The sequence below is a fragment of the Uloborus diversus genome, chromosome 2, assembly GCF_026930045.1.
Source record: "Uloborus diversus isolate 005 chromosome 2, Udiv.v.3.1, whole genome shotgun sequence".
NCBI classification, from domain to species: Eukaryota; Metazoa; Arthropoda; class Arachnida; order Araneae; family Uloboridae; genus Uloborus; species Uloborus diversus.
Genome location: NC_072732.1, coordinates 27,853,428 through 27,876,045, shown reverse-complemented (window position 1 = coordinate 27,876,045; position 22,618 = coordinate 27,853,428). Strand labels below are relative to the sequence as shown.

General features: G+C 32.8%; 1 protein-coding gene across 1 annotated transcript; it reads right to left on the bottom strand.

The window, feature by feature from the left end:
* Positions 1 to 1,216: 1,216 nt before the first annotated feature.
* On the bottom strand, positions 1,217 to 22,572 carry LOC129216939 (double-stranded RNA-specific editase Adar-like). Its single transcript, XM_054851157.1, has 5 exons — positions 22,439 to 22,572; positions 14,413 to 14,556; positions 7,849 to 7,968; positions 4,578 to 4,716; positions 1,217 to 3,311 (listed from the first exon to the last, which is right to left on the bottom strand). The coding sequence occupies exons 1-5, from the start codon at positions 22,484 to 22,486 to the stop codon at positions 1,399 to 1,401; spliced, it is 2,364 nt and encodes a 787-aa protein (XP_054707132.1). The 5' UTR covers positions 22,487 to 22,572; the 3' UTR covers positions 1,217 to 1,398.
* Between the last annotated feature and the right edge of the window lie 46 nt (positions 22,573 to 22,618).

Sequence of the window (22,618 nt, the reverse complement as noted above, 5' to 3'; positions counted from 1 at the left end):
TGTTTCAGGTATCGCAATTGGGAAGGGGGAGGTGTTATGTCCTTTCCGCCCTATGCACATTGCCGACTGGTTGTTAAAAGGTTTCAATTTGTTTTACATAAATGTCTATTATTTAAGTAAATCTACATCACTTCTGTACTTCCCCTATTACTTGTTATTCTAGCAGCAATAATTATAATGCTTGAAAATTTAGTCCAAAATATTCCCATGTACACTTTTTGCTTTTATCATGATTCAATATGTCTTTAAGAATAGTTTTAATAATTTTCTTAGAATTCTTACGCTAACTGGTTACTAGAAGTAAAGTATTTGTTTTAGATTTCCTATGATACTTCCCTGTAGATAAAATAATATACTATTTTCACTAAGAAAAGGAGCATCTTGTCAATATATATTTTTAATTTACAGCTTAAAATGTACATTATATTTAATATGCAATGGTTTTCAGGTATGGCAAAGAAAGGGAACCGTTATCATAGGTAACGTAAATCAGGGAAATTTGATGAACTTAATCAGGGAAAAGTAAGAAACTTTTTTTCAGTTCCTGTCGCCACCCTGATTTTTTTTTTTATTTTTTTTTTACCCTTTTTAATTGGCATGCGTTCATTTTTCCTGACTCAAGGACAAGATTTGTTCAAACAGTTCCGATATTCTATTATTTTGAATTTGGGCTGTATTAGTCATTTCAGAGTTTCTAAAAATCAAAAGCCATAGGCGATGGCCTGTTTTGTAAATAGGTCATGATTTCGGAAGTAAGTTGGCAAAATATTTTTCAATTTTCATTAAAAATTTTGTTATTTTGATTTTCTAGCTGCTTATGAAGTTTTTCCGACAATTACCAAAATTTGATTAGTCACAACTTTTCCCAATTCAGGTTTTTACTTCAAAACAATAAAACATGTTTAACACAAAACGATATAGCAGTCTGGACAGAAGAAACTGCAAACCGTTACCTTTTTTCATCCAAAGGGGTGTCGTAACATGAGATGAAAATATGAATTTTTTAACAAATATTTTGGTCCCTTTAGTTTTGTGCTACATTTAAAAGGACTGGAAAAACAAAAAGCCTCAATGCAAACTTGATAATATATTAAAGCATGAAAAACGAAGTATCTAAGCTAGCTCTTTTCTAAAATTATAATTTAGGTGCATACCAGAAGTGCCTGACCTATGGAAAAAACGAGACATTTCTGAGCAATGTGTGCAAGATTAAATGAAACAATAAATTTTTCTGTTGGCCTAATATGATTTATTAGCCGTTACCTTTTACATCTAAAGGGGTGTTGTAACATGAGATGAAAAATGAAATAAAATTATACAATAAAAAATTGTACTGAAACATAAACGATTCAGGACCTTTGATAATTTAAATACACCTCAATGCAAATTAAATTTGATTTAGAAAGTAAGTTCAAATTCATTTTGTTCAGCTGGTTTTTTCACCCATTTGCCCAGTCCAGCAGTTTCAAAAGAGTCTATAAATGCTTTTTTAGCCGCTTCATAATCTTTCACAGACTTTTTATAAGCAGAATAAATAGTCAGTGATGGCACTACATAATTTCCTACGTGGCTTAAACGATCGTAAATATTCATGAAACGTTGGAAGTATGCCCTTTTACATAAGCGTGACATCTGACCATTTTCTTGCTTGCCTGTTGTAGCATTAATGACTTCGGCTCGCCCCAAACCAGATGTCCAGTTTACGCTGAAATTTGGGGACTTCACAAGGTGCCTCAATTCAGGACTTGTGGTACTCGACATCTTTGGCTTGTGCAAATGATATCTCGGAGGCAAGTCTTTTAAGCTTCCCTCAAATCGAGCAAATAATGCACGTCGCATGTGACTAGGATGAAACAGACCACCTAGAACAATGCTATGAAGGTATATGGGTTCTATAAAATGACTAAGCAAAGCTCCTTGCAGTCCAAGAACGGCCCAAGAAGCAATCTTGTCTGAACAAGACATGGTAAGAAGTCTTTCTTGTCCTGGCATTATGCCATCCCATGTTTGAATGGAAGTACCGGGTTTCACAGGAATAGTTCCTTCTCCAGATTCTATTTTGGTGCGCAAAACACCACGTGAATTTCGATTGGGATGCCGATCGGCGTCAATTGCTTCTTCTTCATGGGGAGAAAAGATTCTTGCATCACCACATGGGGCAGTACTAATGTACAAATGAAACTTTATATTAGGCTTCAGTCGAAAACCACCCTGCTCACTCTTAATAAATATGGACTGATCACCTTCCCCTTCCAAATGTAGTTCCAAATTCGTGTACAAGAAATCTTTAAAACACCTGCGAGATATGATTTCGGCATGGCAGTCGTTAAGATTTGCACCGACCATACTAATATGTTCTCCATTAACACATTTTGTTCCCGTCCCAAATCCAATCAACTGAATTTCCTCCATTGCTTCGTCTTTCGTCATGGCTATTCCAGCGATTACTTTCCACTTAGCATTATCTGGGTTCCCAGTCATCACCTCATTAAATGTGGTCATCAGAGCTTTTTGAATTTTGTCAGCAATGGCTTGAGGAAAATTGAAAAGTTCAGCCGCAGAAGGATCATCTGGTAATAAGGCTGTTGGGTACAATTGATAAGTGACATTATATAAAGATGCTAATACAGCTCTTGCAACAGATGCTTTTGCCAATTTTTTATTTTGCCCAGTACCTTCGTATTCCTTTTCCCCTACCTTTACAGTCATGCGAAATCTCTGGCTAGGCACCGATGAGTTCTCTTCAGCCAATTCATATGATAATCCTGGATGAATTTCATTCAAAAGCATAACAGGATTCTTCTTGTCAGCCTCAGTTAATATTTTAAGAGGTTTCTTGACAACCACTCCAGTTGAGATGCAAATATCGTTCCCGGCTCCGTTCTTTCGCACTTCAAATTTATTGGAATTGAAATTTTCATTTTCGCAGTTATCTGCTGTGAAATCTGATGAACTATGAGACCAACTCATGGCAGCAACTGCCTGCGGTGTATTACGAAATTGCACAAATGAGGCTAAAGCAGCTTGAGCAGCCGCATGTTTTGCATTTTGCTTTGAATTGCCACGACCAGTAAACTTCTGCCCATTCACCTCAACGGTTGCAACAAATTCTGGGTTATGTGCGGGTCCTGATTGAGCATCAACTGTATAAATTAATCCAGGTTTTAGTTCATTCAATTGCATCAATGGATTTTTTGGCTGCATTATTGCACTTCTTCTCTTTTTTCTTGGAGATGCATCTTTCTCTTCCTTTTTTCTTTTCTTTGTTGCATTCTCCTCTCCATCTACTTCCATGACTTCTTCAAATGGTTCTGCAAGACAAATCAGGAACTGTAAACTAATGAATCTTACTTCCAAAGAAAGCTCAGGTAGTCATTAAATTAATCAGGAAGAGATAAGTTATATGTTTACTTAATATGTCAAACCTTTTAATTAAAGTAATAAAATGTACATGAAATACATCGCCAGCTCAGTCATTTCCAGCCGAGGACTGCAGTTTCGTGCTTATTAGCATTCATCAGCCCGGCATAGGAAAGTGACTGAGCTGGAGATAGAAAACCTCTTAAGGAATCCAAGAGTGCCCAACAAACTGGTAGCTAATATGGAATTAGCGCAGACCAGTCAAGTGACTGAAGCAATGGTTCAGTTCAACTCGAGGATTAAGATTAACAGCATCTTAGTAAACATCACTTATAAATCATTAACTCAACAACTGGACAAAATTTTAACGATTTGCAATTAAGTAGTATATAAACAGATAATTTTTTCTTTTAGTGCTTTTAATCTCAAGTATTCGATTGCACAATTAGTATACCAATTCAAAAAAATACTCCCTGTTTTTCTTTTTTCATGAGCATGCAAGACAAAAACAATTTTATAAAGATTCAGCACATTGACAATTCTTTAACAATTAAACTAAGTTTCTAAAATTGTATCAATCATAATTGCTTTTTTTAAAAAAAGTTATGTACATATGACAGGTTCCATGGTTTGAGGAAAACAAGACAATCAATATTTGAAACTACTAACATGCTGAATGTTAGGGATTAGTAAAAAGTGATGAGAAAAATGCTTTGATTTTGGGTACTTTTTGCTAGATTTTTTATTCTGCATTTAAAATTAGCTCATGTAACGAAGTGTATTACCTGCTATGGCACACAAGTATCTAAAAATGGGCAAATATTTTAACAGTTCATCTACCCCCCTTTTTGTTTTAAAAATACTGAAAACATGGCATTACTTTTTAAACTCCAATTACTAATACAAAAATAGGCCACACCACAGGCAAAGCTGTAGCAGATAACGCTAATAACTATGCTTCCGTGTGCAGGCAAACGGCAGTATCTGCAGAAATGAGTTTTTGAGATAGTTGAAGAACTTTGTGTCGGATTCAAGATTAACCAGAGGGAAATCTTGGAATTGGAAGTTTTTCCAGTGGAAACTAAATAAGCAAGTTTGTACAATAAAGCTAACGTACAATAGATGACAAAAAATGCAAAATGAAAAATTTGCAGTTACTGCCCTTTACCTGCACACGGCAGTATATTAAACAGCTAGACTCATCTTTCTTTACCTACCTTCGTCTTCTTTTTTCTTATCTTCACCATCAAGATCCAGCAATGAACTCACATATTTGAAAATCTTTTTCCTGTAGTTTGGTTTCTGAGTAGCCTCACAATTCACAAGTATCAAAGATTGCAGATTTTTCAATTTGCCCTATTTAAGTAAAAAGACATTGCATGTAAATCATCCATATTAAATTTTAAAATGCACCTATCAGAAGAAAATATTGAATTTCAAAATTCAGATAACTAAGTAAAATGTTTTGGAAGAAAAAGTGAGATTTCCCCATAAAAAAACAGCTGGATGTTTCACATTAGAAAAATACTCTCATTTTATGCTTTTTTAATTTAGTTGTCAATCTGTTGGTTCACTCTGAAATGATTTGAATCTGAGTCACAACAAGGATACACATCACTTTCTCAAATTTACACTAACAATAACAGCTACAGAACATAAGTTCTGTGCATAAATTTGTATGCAGGGATTGGTTCACAATTTTCAAAACTGTTCTTATTTTTCTAAAACTGTGAGAAATATACCAATTATAATTAAATTTCGTGAAATTGAAATTAGTGCTAAATCAGAGTTCTTAAAAAAAGTCCCCCCCCCCCCTAGTGATGGGGAAATCAAGAGTACTACAGTCGACGCTCAGTATAACGACCACACAATATAAAGACCGTCCCATTATAACGACCAGTGGTAAAAGTCCCAACTTTGTTCCTATGAACTCTACGTTAATTCGCCTTCGTTATAACGACCGTTCTGTATCGTCTAATCCAATACAACGACCGAATTCAGCGGACGCTATTTCTGGTGTTCTTTCCAATAAAACAAATTTGTAGCTTGAAATGACCTTGTTTATTGTTTACGGACATCTGCCTGAAGTTTTCAATGTATGTCAAATCCAACTTTGAGAGGGGGGAGGGGGGGGGGAAAATTACCATTCACCACAACTAGCACAGAAAAATAATGGGAGGAAAAATCGAGAAATTTCCAGATTCCTAAATGTTTCTTTGAAAAGCAAAAAAAAAAAAAAAAAAACAATTTATCACCTATATCTGAAACGGAAAATAATGTTTTGCAAAAATCACGTCTGCTAAAAAGGCAAACGTCTGTTTCTGGTTTTATCTTCATAAAGTGTAGTGGTAGCAGATTTGTAAGTGTGCAACATTTTCCTTTCTATATTTTCTACTTTAAAAGTTCTTTAATATCCTGTCATAGTATTTTGCACACGATTTTTCTAAAAATTCCTATGATAAAAATAATTTGGGCATTTAACTGGAATGTTTGAAAAGTACCATTTCTTTATGGAACAACGGGGCATGCATGATGACTGTGTATATTTTTTAAAATTATACTTCTTATAACGACCACTCGTTATTAAGACCTTTTACTCTGGGACGGAGATGGTCGTTATATCGAGCGTCGACTGTATTTCTAAAGTTGTAAAAATGGTTAGAATATGAGTGGTGTAAGTCATTCTATTAGACTTGAAAATTATAACTTGCCCTTTTCAAGTCTTGGGGACTAAACATTATCAAACTTTAACAACCAATTAAAATACTCAAGGGGCCACTTTTTGAAACCCCAACCAGCCACACATAATTATAATTTCTTTTCTTCTCTTTTTAAATATTTATATACTGTTGCACTTAGTATGTAATGATCCCAAGGTTTCCCTTTAGTATTCCATATTACAAATATATGAGAAAACTCACAATTTATTTCCCTCTTAGACCTGCCAATATTCGAAGGAAAAAAATCATTAGATGATGGAAATGCACAGTAGTAGGGCATTTTTTATTGATATTTAGGGAGAAAGGGGGAATATTTTGCCATCCGTCAAAATACAATCATGTAGATGATTCTTAAGTCAGATGCACAGAAAACAATTAACTGAAACATGAAATAGATGAATGAGAGCTTAATTAATACTACATATGCAGTTAAAACTGGTTTATCAGGGAACTTAATGAGCATCAATATGCAGGGGTGGAAAATCAAAAATTCATTTTTGTACCAGAACAATGAGTTCTGTATCAGTGAAAACGGCAATTTTGTGTGTATACGTTTGTGCGTACAGTTAGATTATTTCAAATTTTCAGAGGAACTTTCAGATAGTTTACTAGACCTACTGTTAAATTTTCAGTATTTCTGAATTTTGTTTACAAAACAAAATCAATGAAAAAATAAAAATAGCTAATTTAAAGTACCATAAGTTAAAACAATTTCTATTGTCAAAAATGATTGAAATATTTAAAAGATGCAAAAGTATCAAGACTTAAAAATGCATTGCACATTATTTCCAGCAAAACGGTTATTTTTGTCCCCCCTCCCCCCTCAAAGTTACTTGTTTTTTTTTATTTTTGGTTTTTAAAAACAAAAAGTTTTTCGATTTAATTTGTCTAATCAACAGTTTTGGATAACAAAACTGCAGTTTTGGGTTTTTCATATAAGGTTTATTAGTCACTTAAAATTGGTGCAGATATTCCACCCCTGATACAACCAGATTTTAATGCATTCAAGCTCAAAGTTTAGCATGAAACTTTCAAAAACCATGGAGTACATTTTGTTAAAGCTGTAAAAAAAGGGAGTCTTTGAATTTTTTTTTTTCAAATTTTTTACTGAAATCCTTAATTAAAGAGATCCCCCCTACCCTTGAGAGTCGTGAATTCCTGGAAAAAACAGCCAAGTGGGCTGGTACATGCACTCATTCGAGAGTCTCTCCTACCCCACCCCCCTCAAGAGCAATCAAAGTCAAGCTCACATGCCAGTATGAAATACTTGAATACACCTTACGGGGACAAAGAACAATGAAAATAGGCAGAATTTCAAATACAGTTGGCTCTCTGTTTAACGACTTTCTATATTTAACGACAGATTTTCACGGTCCTAGATGGTTCACTCTAGTGTTAAAAGCATTTTATTTAAGGACGCTCTCTACTTAAGGAAGGACGATTTTTCGTGGTCCCTTGAAAGTCATTAAACAGAGAGCCAACTGTATTTACTTTCAAAAATAGTTAATGAATTACTGAAATCTTTGACATTTTATTCAAAAAGTGTTAAAGCACAATGTGGACAGATAATATTGGTGACGGTTTAGGGGGGTTCACAACCCTCCCCTTATATCCGCCACTGTCACAGACTATGCTTAATTTTTTGCAGTGTCATTTGTAGCAAATACAGAAAACATCCTTTTATTTGTTTCAAAATATCTGCCAAAGATTAAAACATTTCCACATCGAAATAATCGTTTATTTGAATACGAAAATAAGAAATACTTACTAAAGGTTTAAAAGCTGCAGGATCTCTAAATTTATTGCCACTTAAATTTAAATATGTCAACTGTGAACAACCATGTAAAAAAAACAGAGTATTTGCAATGTTGTTTGAACTGAGATCCAACTAGAAGGAACAAAACACATTAATTAATTAGAACAAAGAAATACACAATACAAAAAAACTCACAAATTTTAAGTTTGTTACCGCATGGTAGAAGCACGGGTCTGTCCAGAAAAAAAGGGTCTGTTGTTTTGTAAAAAATCAAATAATTTTGTGAAAAAACAAATAATTTTTTTTTTTTTTTTTGTAAAAACAAAATTTTAAAATTTTGTGATCGTACAAACTGCATACTGAATGTTTAGTTAGGTGTTTTTTTTCTTTTCTGTTGAGTATATTATGCTTGAGGGTTTTCCTAGTATTTAGGGGAGGGGGGCATCACTCTGGGAGATGGGCACCCCTCAAGTATCAATATCTATGTACCATTATGTTAAATTATACAGTAAAACCTGTGTAAGTTGCCCACTTGCGGTGCACTACTTTAGCGGTCAACTTATAGAGGTTGATTTATGGTGCTTTCCCATTTGGTCCAAAAATTTCTCCACGAGGGGGCTTCCGTCCAACTGACAGGAAACACGATTGACCAATCCGATGTGTTCCAACGCTACATAGGGTCTGAAGGGAGGGGCTTAGGTGCTCAGACATTCAAGGCTGTTTTCAAGAGTAAATTTCCAAGCTTAACAATCTGGCGCTCTAGCTTGGTGCAATTTTTAGCACCATTTGGGGTTCAGGGTGGGGGTTGCCATTGAAAAACCCAATTGACAAACCTTTAACGGAAAAGTACCTATTTCAAAAGCATTGATGTCCTATTCAATGAGCAAGCATTGTTAAATCAATTAATTCAAACCCATTTATATATTTACTTTTTTGGTTATCTGTTGAATGGAACTAATTTTTTAAATCTTTAGAATGAGTTTAAGGGCAATTCCATGAAAAGTTTAACCAGTCGGTTAAAATTTCATACTGCAGTTATGTTGCTATATTATATATCATTGTAAAGCTTAAGATGTGCATTTTCAGAATATTGCATTGTTTTTTTTTTTTTTTTTTTTTAAGTTCAATAATAATTTTTTCCCCTAGTTGGAAGTATGATATTTGGGTTTCCATAACAATCAGAAAAAAATACCACATTTTCAAATGCTTATTTCTAATAGCCAAATGAAAACAAAATTAATTGCATTACAGTTTAAACTAATAACATGATACTATGATAACATGCATTTATTTTATTTATTTATTTATTTTTTTTTTTTTGAAAAATGAAATCAGGCAGTTTAAATTAAAAAAAAAAGTTTAATGTTACATCCATAACAAAAAATTAGCAAAAGTTGTCATTACTTCCCAAAAAATCAAAATTAAAAGAAATCTTTTTTTTGTCCTTTTAGTAATTCACCAGAGTAATTGTTTACCACAGTTCAAACATTTCAATTTCTTAAGTTTTATAAAAAATGGTGTTACAGACGTAAAATTTTTTGTTTTGGACGTAACAAAAAGCAGTATGTTACATCCGTAACACATGTAACATTTCCAATTAAATAGAAAAAAAAACAGGATAGGCAATGAAAATATAGTGTATAACATGTAGCATGATATAATAAAAATACTGATACTCGGATTTTCAAATTTTTATTAATGTTAGCAGATATTTAATTTTATTTTTTAAAACTATTGAAATACACATGTGTTTCTCACAATGTAAGTTTTTTTATATTCCAAATCATGCAATAAATTTAATTGGTGTTAATAATTCTACACAAGAAATTAACACTTTATCACTTACATAAAAATATTCTAGAGGAAAAGTTCCTTAATTTTTCAAACGTTGCTTCGTCAATTTCTCCAAGTAGATTTTAGTGAAAACCACTCTATCATTTAACATGATGAAATCCAAAGCATTTTTTTGCTTAATTTTCATTAATAAAGCTTTTTTAAATTATATTACATACATTAATCATAGTTTTTCTCTTCAAACTTCTATCATTCTGACAGCATAGACAGATTGGTATTACTTCTTTATTAAAAATTAACTTAGAGATAAGAATTTGTCTTGTTCTTTAATAGTTTAAACCAAAGTTACTGAGTTACTCTGAGCACGACCGGTAGCGTCCGGTTAGTTAATAACGTGATAGCAATGATGTCAGCGGTTACTAACCGGTTGTTCACGAACCAATGCTTCATCGAACGATTTCGGGTGATCACCGTGTGATATAGTAATCACATATATTTTCATCGATTCGCGTTTTTATTTCCTGTGTTCGCATTTCCTATTATTTAATGGCGTCTTTTCAGAGTTTTTGGCGGCCATGTTTTGCCTTCTTCTTCCCGCGATGCGTTGTTCTCCCGCCTTTTTTGCTCATTGGCTGTAGGTGTGGTCGGGTTCGGTGATGTCATTTTCCCGCGTTCCCATTTGCTGTGCTAATTGACGCCGCATATGAATATCTGCTTTTCAAGCGACTGCGTGGGGTTTTAGCGGGGATGTTTCTAAAAATTTTGTGAGTAGTCGAGTGCTAGCGGTGACATGTGAAGGAGCGTTTGTTTCGTGAGGAGCGCGGACGCTAGACCTGTGAAAGGTCGTACGAAATGACGATGATGAATCTTGATGCATCTGCTTGCAAAGCGCTGTGAATAGATAAGTAATCACACAGGAGCTATAGAGCCCTGTTTAATGCAACAAATGACGGTTTAGTTCCGAATTTGACCCATTATTGAGCCAAGATGTTGCTCCAAAAATGAAAGATGTTCGCCTCCACGTTGAAGTAGCTCCGATCCCACACTGACAAAAATCATGTATTTTTACATTTTGACCCTTGTTTAAGATCAAAGAGGCAGGTGATGTATCCATGTCTGGTGAGACCATGATAATAGAAGCGGTATGTGTGGTCGACATGGAATTCAGTTCTGACTCCCGCTGCGCCATTTTCTTCGTAAGAAAGGAGATTCACATTCTTTGCCGTGGTATAGTAGCCAGCTCCATGTTGGTTTTACATCATCTCCCTCGCTGATGTCACTAAGATGAATTCTTGGGCTGCAACAACAAGCCACGCCGTTTTTTGTCTTCCCAAGTGCGATGCACATCCCTCTGCTGTGACAACCTGAATCCCTTCAATAGACTGGACTTAGAACTTAACCTACTTCGTTTTTTTTTTTACATTTTTATCTTTTTTTAATCCATTCCATGTTTTGCAAAGTTTTGATTACTCCGCGGGAGCTCCCTAGGATCTTGGTGTTCGTCGTGTAAATGATGGTGATCGGAATAAATCTTCAGGTGTGACATGCAAAAATTGTTTTTTTTTTTGAGTTAACAACATTGAGGTAAGTCAAACTTTTTCTCTTTGAGTTCTACGTAGGCACCAAACATTGAGACGTCCTGGAGTTTTGCAGAACACTTTAAATACGATCGGCCTAAATTTTTTTCCTCATTTTGTTTTTTTTTAAGTTGGTGGTTCCTTTTCTAACAATTTGAAATTTAACCACTTTTCCACCACACACCGGCTACTTGCGCAGACATGGCGCAGATGAACAACAGGCAGGTGAACATTACTTATAATTGGTCAAAAGTGTTACGTGGTTCCCTCAACCAACCAGCTTAAGTTGTGGTTGACCGGTAGATCAACCGGCGAGGCTCATAGAACGACATCAGAAGCAACCAGTTAACTGGTAGCTCTCAAGAACGCTGCGGTTAGCAATCGGTTACTCACTGGTCGACCGGTGAGGTTGGTCAAAAACGCAAGCTTTATTGTCATTCACTCTCCATAAAAAAATAATATTTAGATTACTGTTTCATTGATAAATTGAATATTTTATAGCTTTGAAATTTAAATTTAAAAACATAATTAGATTAGAGTCAAAAGTACACTAAATATTAAACTAGCTACATCTGATCCTCAGAAAAAGCATATCTATTTTTGAAGCAAGATTAAGATTTACTTGGCAAATGTTGGCCAAAAAGTATTTTTCATATGACAGTTTTGACCGGTTTTTCCACCTTTGGCAAAAATGAGCCAATTCTATTAACAAGCCATTGAAATCAAGGGCAACTGTTAAAACTTTAAAAGAAATTGGACAGTTAATATGTTTGACGAGAGGTAAGAGAAAATCATCGAAAATTCTCAAACTGTAAAAGTATCCCAAAAACTCACAGATTCACAAGAAAAACAACTTAACAAAAGCGGTGTATGCAATGGGGGCTGCTCCCTAAAACCCCAAATCTTTGAAAATTATTAAGGTATAACTTAAAGTGTCAAAATAATGTGTTGCACTCTCTTAACAAAAATTATGAATATACATAAGCTTTTATTTGCTTTGTGCAATTAGCATATATCAGACACGTTACACCTATAACATTTTTTTTACGTCTATAACAAATATATTAATTTCTATCATAAATTTTGCAAACAATATCCATGAAAACTTTATGGTTTTAGAAAGCTTGAAATCTCTAGAAGAAGTATTTCAAAGAAAATTTTAGAAATCTATGAATAATTCACAAGAATATTGGCAATTGTATGACAATGTATTCCTGTTTTCCGAGTTACGTCCGTAACAGGCAGTTTTAATTTTTTGTTCCTTTTTGTAATCAAGCTATCTCTGCCAAAATTTTTTTAAGCAAAAATAACATCCAATTATCCAACAGAAAAAAAAATTGTAGCTTTTTATGCGAAATAAATTGAAATTATGTGTATTTAAAGTCTGATTGTTACGTCCGTAACAGTGAAATTGTCTTTAAGCTCATCAGCAAACAATGTTACGGCTTTATTGCATTCCACTGCATTTTTTCCCGTGGAAAATAGAGATTCAGCTCATTAAATTTAGAAAAATACTAAAATTCCACTCCAACCTGAAGACAAGCCCCAAAGATTCAAACTTTTACCCAAATTTCACAGCCTAAAGGCCTCTTGAACACAGCAATTATGGCCAATTTGTACGTTTAAAAAGTTGCTTTCAAACTCCTGATTTCTAGTGTAGTAATATTTTACTCATTAACTCCAAGCTTAAATTGAGTTAAGCCTCAAACTTTTGCTAAATTAGAAATCCTTATATCTGCTGTTCTAATTAATTGAGAAAATTACAATAAGCGCTATCTGATGCAGAAAAAAAAAGCTTTTCTGACATAGGATGTTAAAGGGTGTAAATTTTTCAATGAGCAATTAATGTTAAATTTTATTTAATAATCACACAAAAATCCTGATTTGAAAAAAAAAACAGGTGCAAACCTCTGGGCTTGAAATAATTTTGTGCAAATTACAAGGCTTTAGGTGCTATGGGGTGTCTCCAGGATGCAGGACTGCCACCGACAGAATTTTAATTTCTCTAAAGAAACATAACCAGGGTTGGGTTTTGGACTGTCCAAAACTGGTTTAGAACAAGACAAGTGGTTTTTACTGTCCAAGACTGTCCAAAAGTATGAAAGCTAAAGGGGTGTAATTTGATCAGTTTTCATTTACTGCAATATTTGTAATGCATAAATATAGATATTAATGAGTTTTAATTAATGAGTAATCGAGTATTTGATAATATTTTTCTCCAAAATGTTCATTTAAAAAATATTCTACTTAATAAACAACGGTATTGCATAAAAATTTCCTTATGTAACAGTTGGTAGAGTTATGAAAGGAAATTCACAACACTACCAAAGCAAGAAATTTCAGTTCCATTTATAAATCAAAGGAATGTAATTAAATGTGCAATATTTAGGTGCAAAAAAAGAAAAAAGAAAAAAAAAGATTAATATGCAAATATGTTTTACACGATCTTCTAAACGAAAATTATTTTTTGAATCAAAGATTAAAGAACAAGAAATTGATGATGAAACACTTGAATTTTAAAGTTTGTGCTATTATATTTTTAGTTCATATTTTTAATATACATTCCATAAGCACAAAAAATTTTAACTTATTGCATTTAAGTCAATTAGTGCACTATATTTTGAACATTTTCTTTTGCACACGTGCATAAATGCCAAAAAATTTGGTTTTTGGAGAAAAAAAAACTCATGCATACAAATTGAAATTTTTACTGCAGAATTTAATTTCTACATAACTAGATTAAAATCAGCTGTGTAAATATAAGTTGTATAAATCAGCTATATAATGTACTCCACCTGTGGGGTACGTTGGTCCACTACGTTAAAAAATTAATATAAAAAAAGTTTATCAATTCAACATTTCCAAAAAAAACTTTGGTGTTGAGAAGTGTTTAGTGAAACTTATAGTAGAAAAATTAACCTATCATTAAATTTTTTGATGAGATAAAAAATGATAAGTAAAAAAGCGGACCAACATGACCCACCTCCTCTTATGGTGAACAAAATTTTTAGCCTCACCAGTGTCAGTTAACAAGTCATACAAGCCTAGATGGGAGGGCAGGATTTCTAATATAAAACAACTTTCACATAAAAACAGCTATGGTTTAATATGTAGTTAAAATACCCAGTTTTTGAAATAAGAGAATTTAAAAGGAGAAAAAAGATACTACCAGAAAATAATTACAGGAAATGAAAATGAAACTTACTTTTTTCAATTTTGCAAACTTTGGAAAACCTCTTAAACCTGTAATGCCAGAGTTTTTAATGCTTAAAGATTCCAAATTAACAAAGTTCCGGAGAAGACTTAATTTGCATGGACTTGGACATTCATCTAAGTTCAGTTCTGTAATCTGAAATACAGAAAAGTTAGATCTAAACAAAAACAAAAAAAAATATGTGCATAAAATTCATTCGAATGTCAATAAATAGATCTAAATGCATATTTTGTCAAATTTATGCAAGGAAATTTTGCATTTCTTTCCCCTATATCAAGAAAGGATACAAATCAATCTGTTACAGCAAAGCAACAACACTACGAATCCCCCATTTGAACAAATTGTGACTTGGAATTTCATACTTTCTTTAAAGCTATTGGAATCATGACGAGTTTTATAAACATCAGGTATATGCCAAGGGGCAATTCCATGGTGTCGGACGTAAATATGAAGAAAAATTTCTCAGTTTTAATTCCATTTACCAAATATAAACTGTTCCAAAAGGATCAAATTTATTGACAAGATACTTACTACATCCCACTGAATAAAAAATCATGTTAGTTTTTCAAAAAAGATCCCTAAAAGTATAAATTAAAAAAGTTCGTGTCGGATGTAAACACACAAATAGTAAAATTGATGGTTCACTTAAAAATTATTAAAAGTCTGTGAATTGGCTCACATTTTAATTTTAAAAACAGCATAATTCTAAAATACAATTATAATTGAAGCATATATCACAGTTTTCAAATGATATTATAAGGAATAAAATTTCAAAAATATTTTTAACTTGGTGTCGGACGTAAATTGTTCAGATTGGACGTCAACAATTGCTCTTAAATGTAAATAGATAACTATAATAACAGTTATAAATAAGTAAATTATAGGTTACATAGACTGAAACAAAATTTACCAAGTAAATTCAAAAGTAGGGTTGATTGGGGGAAGTGGGCCTAAAAACTGAAATATCCACATGGTATTTATAATTTTTTACATTGATCATGTCATGGTTCATCACAGTGATTAATTTTGCATATATTTGGGTTAAGCCCTGGTTTCCTAGAAGAAAAATCACCGAGCTTTGGCGTCACTACTCGACGTGACGCTGAAATCAAAGTCAAGTGATTCCAGCGTGGCTCCTCAGACGTCAATTTCGCTCGGGCGCGCATGCGTAGAAGAATCAACTTTTCCTCTCGGCGATTCGCTCCTAGGAAACCAATGCTTTACGTAGAATTTTTTTTTTCTAGGTCAGAGAACTTAGTTTAAAAAAATAAAATAATAGTTTAAAAAACTAAAAAAACCACGCTTTCGTAGCAAAATGAACTAAAAAGTGAAAAATAATCTTTGGATGATAGTAGTTGACCAATCACTTAATTTTAATGTAATACAAAAAAGCGTGAGGGGCTTCTTATCAGTTGTCTTGAATTTTTTTACCTTGCAGCAAGGCTTGAAGTTAAGTTTTAATAACCAAAAACCATAAAAACCACACATTCTTTTTCTGAAAACCAAAAAGTTTTAGAAGTGGCCCAAGGTACAACGGTCTCCCCTACATTCAAAATAATAGTTTAAAAAACTAAAAAAAACACGCTTTCGTAGCAAAATGAACTAAAAAGTGAAAAATAATCTTTGGATGATAGTAGTTGACCAATCACTTAATTTTAATGTAATACAAAAAAGCGTGGGGTGCTGTCTATTTACATTTTTGCTTGGACAACAAATGGAAGAAATTCAAGACAACTGATAAGAAGCCCACCACGCTTTTTTGTATTACATTAAAATTAAGTGATTGGTCAACTACTATCATCCAAAGATTATTTTTCACTTTTTAGTTCATTTTGCTACGAAAGCGTGGTTTTTTTAGTTTTTTAAACTATTATTTTATTTTTCTGTTTTTTAGTCTTATGTTGGAGAATTATCAGGCGACGAAATTATTTATAAAACGAGTGCGAGGTAATATCATAAAGTTAAGATAAGGGCACCCCGATGGGAAGCTACTTTGAGTCATCGATGTACGTTTGCGGAAATCATATTTATATTACTTTGAAAATTTGAGATGCATTTGAATAAAAGTTTTGTTCAACAATGGTCTGATCAGCAATGAATTTCCAATTGAAGGCTCACCTAAATTTTGGCATGAAATGAGTTAAAAACAATTATATTTCATGTTCTAATTACCTCGGAACATTGGAACAAATTTTGTCTGACGCAGAAAAATTAAAGGTTTTTGTAGATATTTTTAAATAATTTTTGCGAGCATTTTTTAATGTATTTTTTTAAATTTTTCCTTTTTTACATTGTTGGATTTATGCCAAAATATTGATTAAAATTAGATAAAACTAACAATTAAAAGAGTTAATTAATTAGTTTGATTATAGAACATTGCATTGTCATCGGGTCTGAGGTCGCATGCCAAATTTCAAAAGAATCCGATCGCAGGAAGTGGGCGAAATTTGAGCTGCAAGATTCCGTTACAAGATACATACATACATACATACAGGTGAAGCTAATAAAAGCGTGTTAAAAAAAAAGAAAAATCTGAAAAATATTTTTTAGCGAGTTTAAGCAGCATTTTTCAAAGAAGTGTTTCCCGGTTAGCACTTATTTTTTTATGATCATTAAACATTCATGTACAGTTTAGCTTAAAGTGCATACTGCAATCAGAATTTTTGAGTAAAATATTATTAAAAACAGTTTTAGAGGAGGGGCCCGCACTTACCCCGTAAAATTTCACTATAAGACGTCTCCACACTATTGGGTAAGTGGTTCCCCCCCCCCCCCAACAGTGATTATTTGAAAATCAAAAGCAACTTTGATAAAATACTTGTATTAGTGAAATACAAGACAACTATGATGACTTAGTAGGAATTGATAGTTCAGCTACAAAAGCTGGTGATTAGTTATTTGCGAAACTTACCTGAAAGAAAACCATCAAGATTTATATGGGTTGAATGTTGATAATAGTTTTTCCTTAGCCAACTTTACATAGACGCAGTCATTAAGTGTTTCCAATTTCTTTTTCCACTTACAGTTTTGGCAAATTTGCTAAAATCGATCTTAATCAACTGTATTAAGTTCATTCAACACACCTTTTCTCAAAAGGGGTCCTACTTACCCCTATCAACCCTAAATGTATATACAATAAATTCACTAAGTTGTTTTTTATACATGTTTCACTTTAACTTTGAAATTAAAGGCAAAAAAAGGAGAAACACAGTTGAAAACATATGTTGTTTAAAGGAATGTAACAGTTTCGGACGTAAAAATATTTTTACGTCCGACACCTAGATTTTAGTAAAAAATATTCACTAGGGTGGTCCAAAAAAGGCCTCTTTTAAAAAATTCCTGATTTTTATTGGTCCTACCCCCTCATTTGGTTCCATCTGAGTAAAAAATAATTATTGTGCAGTTTGAGCTCATAATTTTAACATTTAGAGGTAGCTCAACCGACTCAAATTTCCGCATTTCACCATTTTATGCCATAAATGCAGTTAGAAATAAAATTGACGGTAGGAAAAGTATATAATTTATTTAATTAAAATTGCCAGCATTTTGTAAGTTAAAAATAGTTACATAATAATAATATTTCAATAGTTATGTATATGACTTTCCTTAGTACACATAACAAACTCAGCTTTTTACATTTGGGAAAAGCTCGTCAATGTTCTGCGACAACATGCAACAAGAATTGGAATTGTTCTTCATTGTGTGTCATTATCATTAACCACTGAAATTCCTTGAATAATCCCTTTTGCTTCCTTAAAATATTCCTGAAGCTCCCAGATTTCTGGATCTACGTGAATGAAGGTATCAGGTAAACCCATGCTTTGAAAAAATGAAATTGACCCCTTTGTCACAAGTTCTTCAAATTTCATATCCATGAAATGTTTTAGCAAAATCTTAGGGCACTTCACCCCATTATTTTTCCCGTTTACTTCATTCATCGCCTTCACCATCTGTCTTTTAATGCAGTGTGGCACTTTATTGGCAAAAAGGGCTAATGCCACGAGCTCCTTTGACAAATACCACAGGTGATTGGCAAATTTTTGCTTTGCAATTTTGCTTATGTTTTCATCAATCTTTTTATACTTCAATAAAGATTTCATTAAAATCGTTTTTTCAGGCATAAAAGCAGTCATTCAATCCTTTAAATACACACATACAACAAATATGCATATTTTTTGCAATCCCTTTTCTTCTATTGACGTGATGGTAAATTGATAGCTAAACATCCATATTTTGAAGCAATACAAAATTTTGGACATCCATCTAGCATGATGCATAGCCTCAGGAGCTACAAATTTGATACCATGTGGAGGAGCTTTACCGAGAAATATTAAGCAAAGTTCAAGACATTCTCGATAATCATCTCTCGCTTGTGTGTCATGTAGTGATGTGGATCGGGTAAATACCCAGCGGGTAGGTAAATATTTTTTGGGTATTTACCCCGGTATTTACCCAAGGCCTGGGTAAATACCCAAAAACTGGGTATTTTACAAAAATTGCAAAAAAGTGAATGGGATTTTTTTTAAAAATCTAAATGTGAAATAATTGGTAAAACTTATAGATACATATATGTATTACACAGTTTATAATATTTTTTTATTGAAAGACTTGATGAAATCATGAAAGAAACATATGGTGAACCAAAGAATCTTTCTTTTCAATGTCATAATTGGAGAAGTATAAGCAATTCATTATGAACTTCAGGATTTCAAAATCACAATCTAGTTTAGTCATATCCAAAATGAAAAAAAGGAAGCATGAGGGATGTTTGGAAGAATAAACTGAGAAGTTATTAAGACTATCGTGTTATTTATTTTATTGATATTTAAGTGATAACATGGAAAATATAGAAACAGTTTTCACATTAATAAGCAAAAAAAAAGCAAAATATTCTTTTCTGTTGCCTTGCTCATTTGCATTTGCTCCCCTGTAGGGTGGGAAGGTAAATATTTTTTTGGGTATTTTTCCGAAGGCAGGGTAAATCCCCTAATAATTGCGCATTTTGCAAAAAATTTTTAGGTGGTATTAAAAGGTGACTATTTTCTTTTTTAAACATAAATCCTAAAATAAAAGATTAAAAATTTTAAATGTTTATGTATATTATGTGTGTGTGTGTATATATATATATGTGTGTGTGTGATACAGAATACACCTGAACAATTGAACTAAGTTTGGAGGAAATTTCTGCATAAGATATAGGTAAATAAATAGTAATAATAAATTGAGCGACATTTCGTTACATTTTGATGTCATGCAGGGACATATTACTGCGTTATAAAAGACTAGGACCTTAAAAAATTGATGTTTGCTTTTTGTAACCAGTTAATCTTTTTACTTTTTGTAGAATGGCATTTTACATCTGAAATTTGGCTATCGACATTGATCAGGCATATCCAACACATTTAATGTGAATATCATATTAGATTGCTAAGCTGTTTCACACAATAATTCTTTAAATATGTGATCAAAATACAATTTTTGGGCAAAAATTTATTGTTTTGTATATTGTTGGTTGTATACAGAAAAGTATTTTAGTTGAATATAAATTTTTGAAATAAATACCCGGGTATTTACCCGGGTATATACCCTGGGTATTTACCCCTAAAAATAAATACCCGGGTATTTTACATCACTAGTGTCATGTAGTAATCTTTCAGTGAATACTATTGTATCATCCTTTACATCTGTCACTTGTTCTAAAATGTCCTTATTGTTGATGCCTATGATGTATTTGTCTTTGTCTATGAATTCCCAGTAGGCCTGGAATCGTTTAAAAAGAGGTACGTCTGGTGCTGAAGAAAAACCCAAACATTTATTAAACACCGCACCAATAATTAATTCCATAATGTGATGTCGACATGGAAAATATAGTAACCTTTTCTTTCATTTTTGCTCTAGTAAAACACGGGTACCCTTGCTTACCCTGGTATTGACACTCATTGTGTCAAAGCACATTGCAGAAACTTTGTCAGTTAGGCCCCAATCCTGCAAAGCTCACCTTTACTTTTTTGTGTCGTACTTTTTTTTCCAATAACTTCCATTGTTAATAAAGTTTTTCTAACTTGGGCTGACAGTTTTGGGGTCTTTGTACGGGTATTCTGGCTTTCTGCCAAAATTTTGTTATTTCTTCTATTGTATTTCTTGAAGATTCTCTTACGGTTTTCTTTAATTCAATATGGTTATGAAGAAACATACCCAATGCCATACGAATTTAAGGTAGTTTACTACCTGTAAACTCACTAATGGTTGAACTAGGAAGATAAACCTCTGATTTTGATCTAATTGATGTGTTTTCCATGCTCAGTTATTTTAAAGTAAAGAGACATATGCATTTCAAATATAAGTGCAAACTGCCATTCCGATCAAATGAAATCAAAACCAAAACAATTAAGAATACATACATAAGCAACAACAAGTTGAAAATTTTTTCGATCACGACTGTTAAAGGAATAGATTTTATGTATTTACTTGTATTTTCATAATGGCTATTGTTAAGTCTCTATATAAAATAGCAACTTTATAAAGCAATTATTTTCTTGTTAATAAAAATAGCAATTGTATTTTACCTTAGTGAGGTCAATGGTCGTACGCGTTCTCTTCAACAATGATGAAAACTTTATCTGCATTGAGCTACCTCTAAATATTATCGAAATGTTTTCAAATTTTGTCTGATTTTATTTTAACACATTGAAACAAAATGGGAGGGTAGGACTCAAAAAATTTTCACCTTCGAAATTTTGGACCACCCTAATATTCACTTGTTACAAAATGAAAATAGGTTACATCAAAGGGATTGAAATTCTTACTTTGTACCGAAAAATACATGTATGTAGCTTTAAAATTATTGGCTCAGCATAATTAACTGCACATTTTGGTGTCGGACGTAAAGCACTTAATGTACCCCAGAGGAGTTTGTTTACAAATCAAAATGAATTTTATTTTGACATTTTTGCAACATCACCAGCAACACATTGTATCTTTAAATGGTTATTCTTCTCAATTCATAATATTAGTACGTATTTTTCAGAAAAAAACAGAATTTCTTCGAGAGTCACCAAATATTGTTTAAAAATACTCAAGATGTTGACCTTTGTTTAACTTCCTGTAACATATTTGCAACTGAAGTGATCAAATTATAGACAGGCATTTCAAAACATACAACTCTTTACCTTCAAAATGACACCTCATTTGTTTAGAATTTTTAATTTTGAAAATTTGATCATCTGTTTGACCTTATCATGGAATTGCCCCAAGGCATATAATCTGAATCCATTTGGTTAAAAGTCAGTCATAGGATCAGTCTGAGGTTCCCATCATTTTTTAACTATTATACTTAGTCAACTATTGATGAATAAGTGAGTTTTGTGGATGGTCCTTTTAAAAACCTATAGGATACCCTAAATTGATGGCATCATGATGACTTTGGAAAGTGTACTTATCCATTTCCAATACAAATCTGGCATTTTCGTAGGAAAGAACATCATTTGATTCGATCGTGAGCAGTTAAGACGCAAGAAGAAATGAAAGTAAAGTGGGGGGATTTTGAAATGAATGAATTTATAAAAAATGAATTTTTCGTATGATGAATGAGAGAATAAACAGATCATACAAAACAGTTTCAAATGACTTTCCAACACTTTTTTCTTGCTCATTAACTGTATATCTATTTGCTCTTGCATTGTAGAATGCATAATCGGAATGCAAGTTTTTGGTTTTTCATTTTTTAACATAGACGGAATTACATTTTAGGCAGAAAATATAAATGGAGGAATTTCGTAAGCTCCCAATGTTTCAAAAGAAGAATTTTACACGAGAAAAAAGATCAAGAGATCTGGCATAATCTTGTACAGTAAACATCAAACAGAGTTAAATCGAAATTTTAGTTTTATATACCGTCAACCAGTCCATAAGATAACTACAATAGACGCCATTACCGAAAAGTGGTACTTGCGGCATGTTGGGATTAAGGAAAAGGTACAGTATTGTGATTATTTATTGATTTCAAAATGACACTTACTGTTTCAGGATCACGGTCACCCACTTCACTTTCTATTTTTTTATCCATTTTCTTAACGAAAAATATCTACTTTCAAATGTCAAATTTTGATGCAATACCGGCCGCCACCGTAGAGAACGCGAGACTTCGTCTGTGGAGCAACAGCAGCATGGAGTATAGAGTACGGAGAGACTTTTTCAC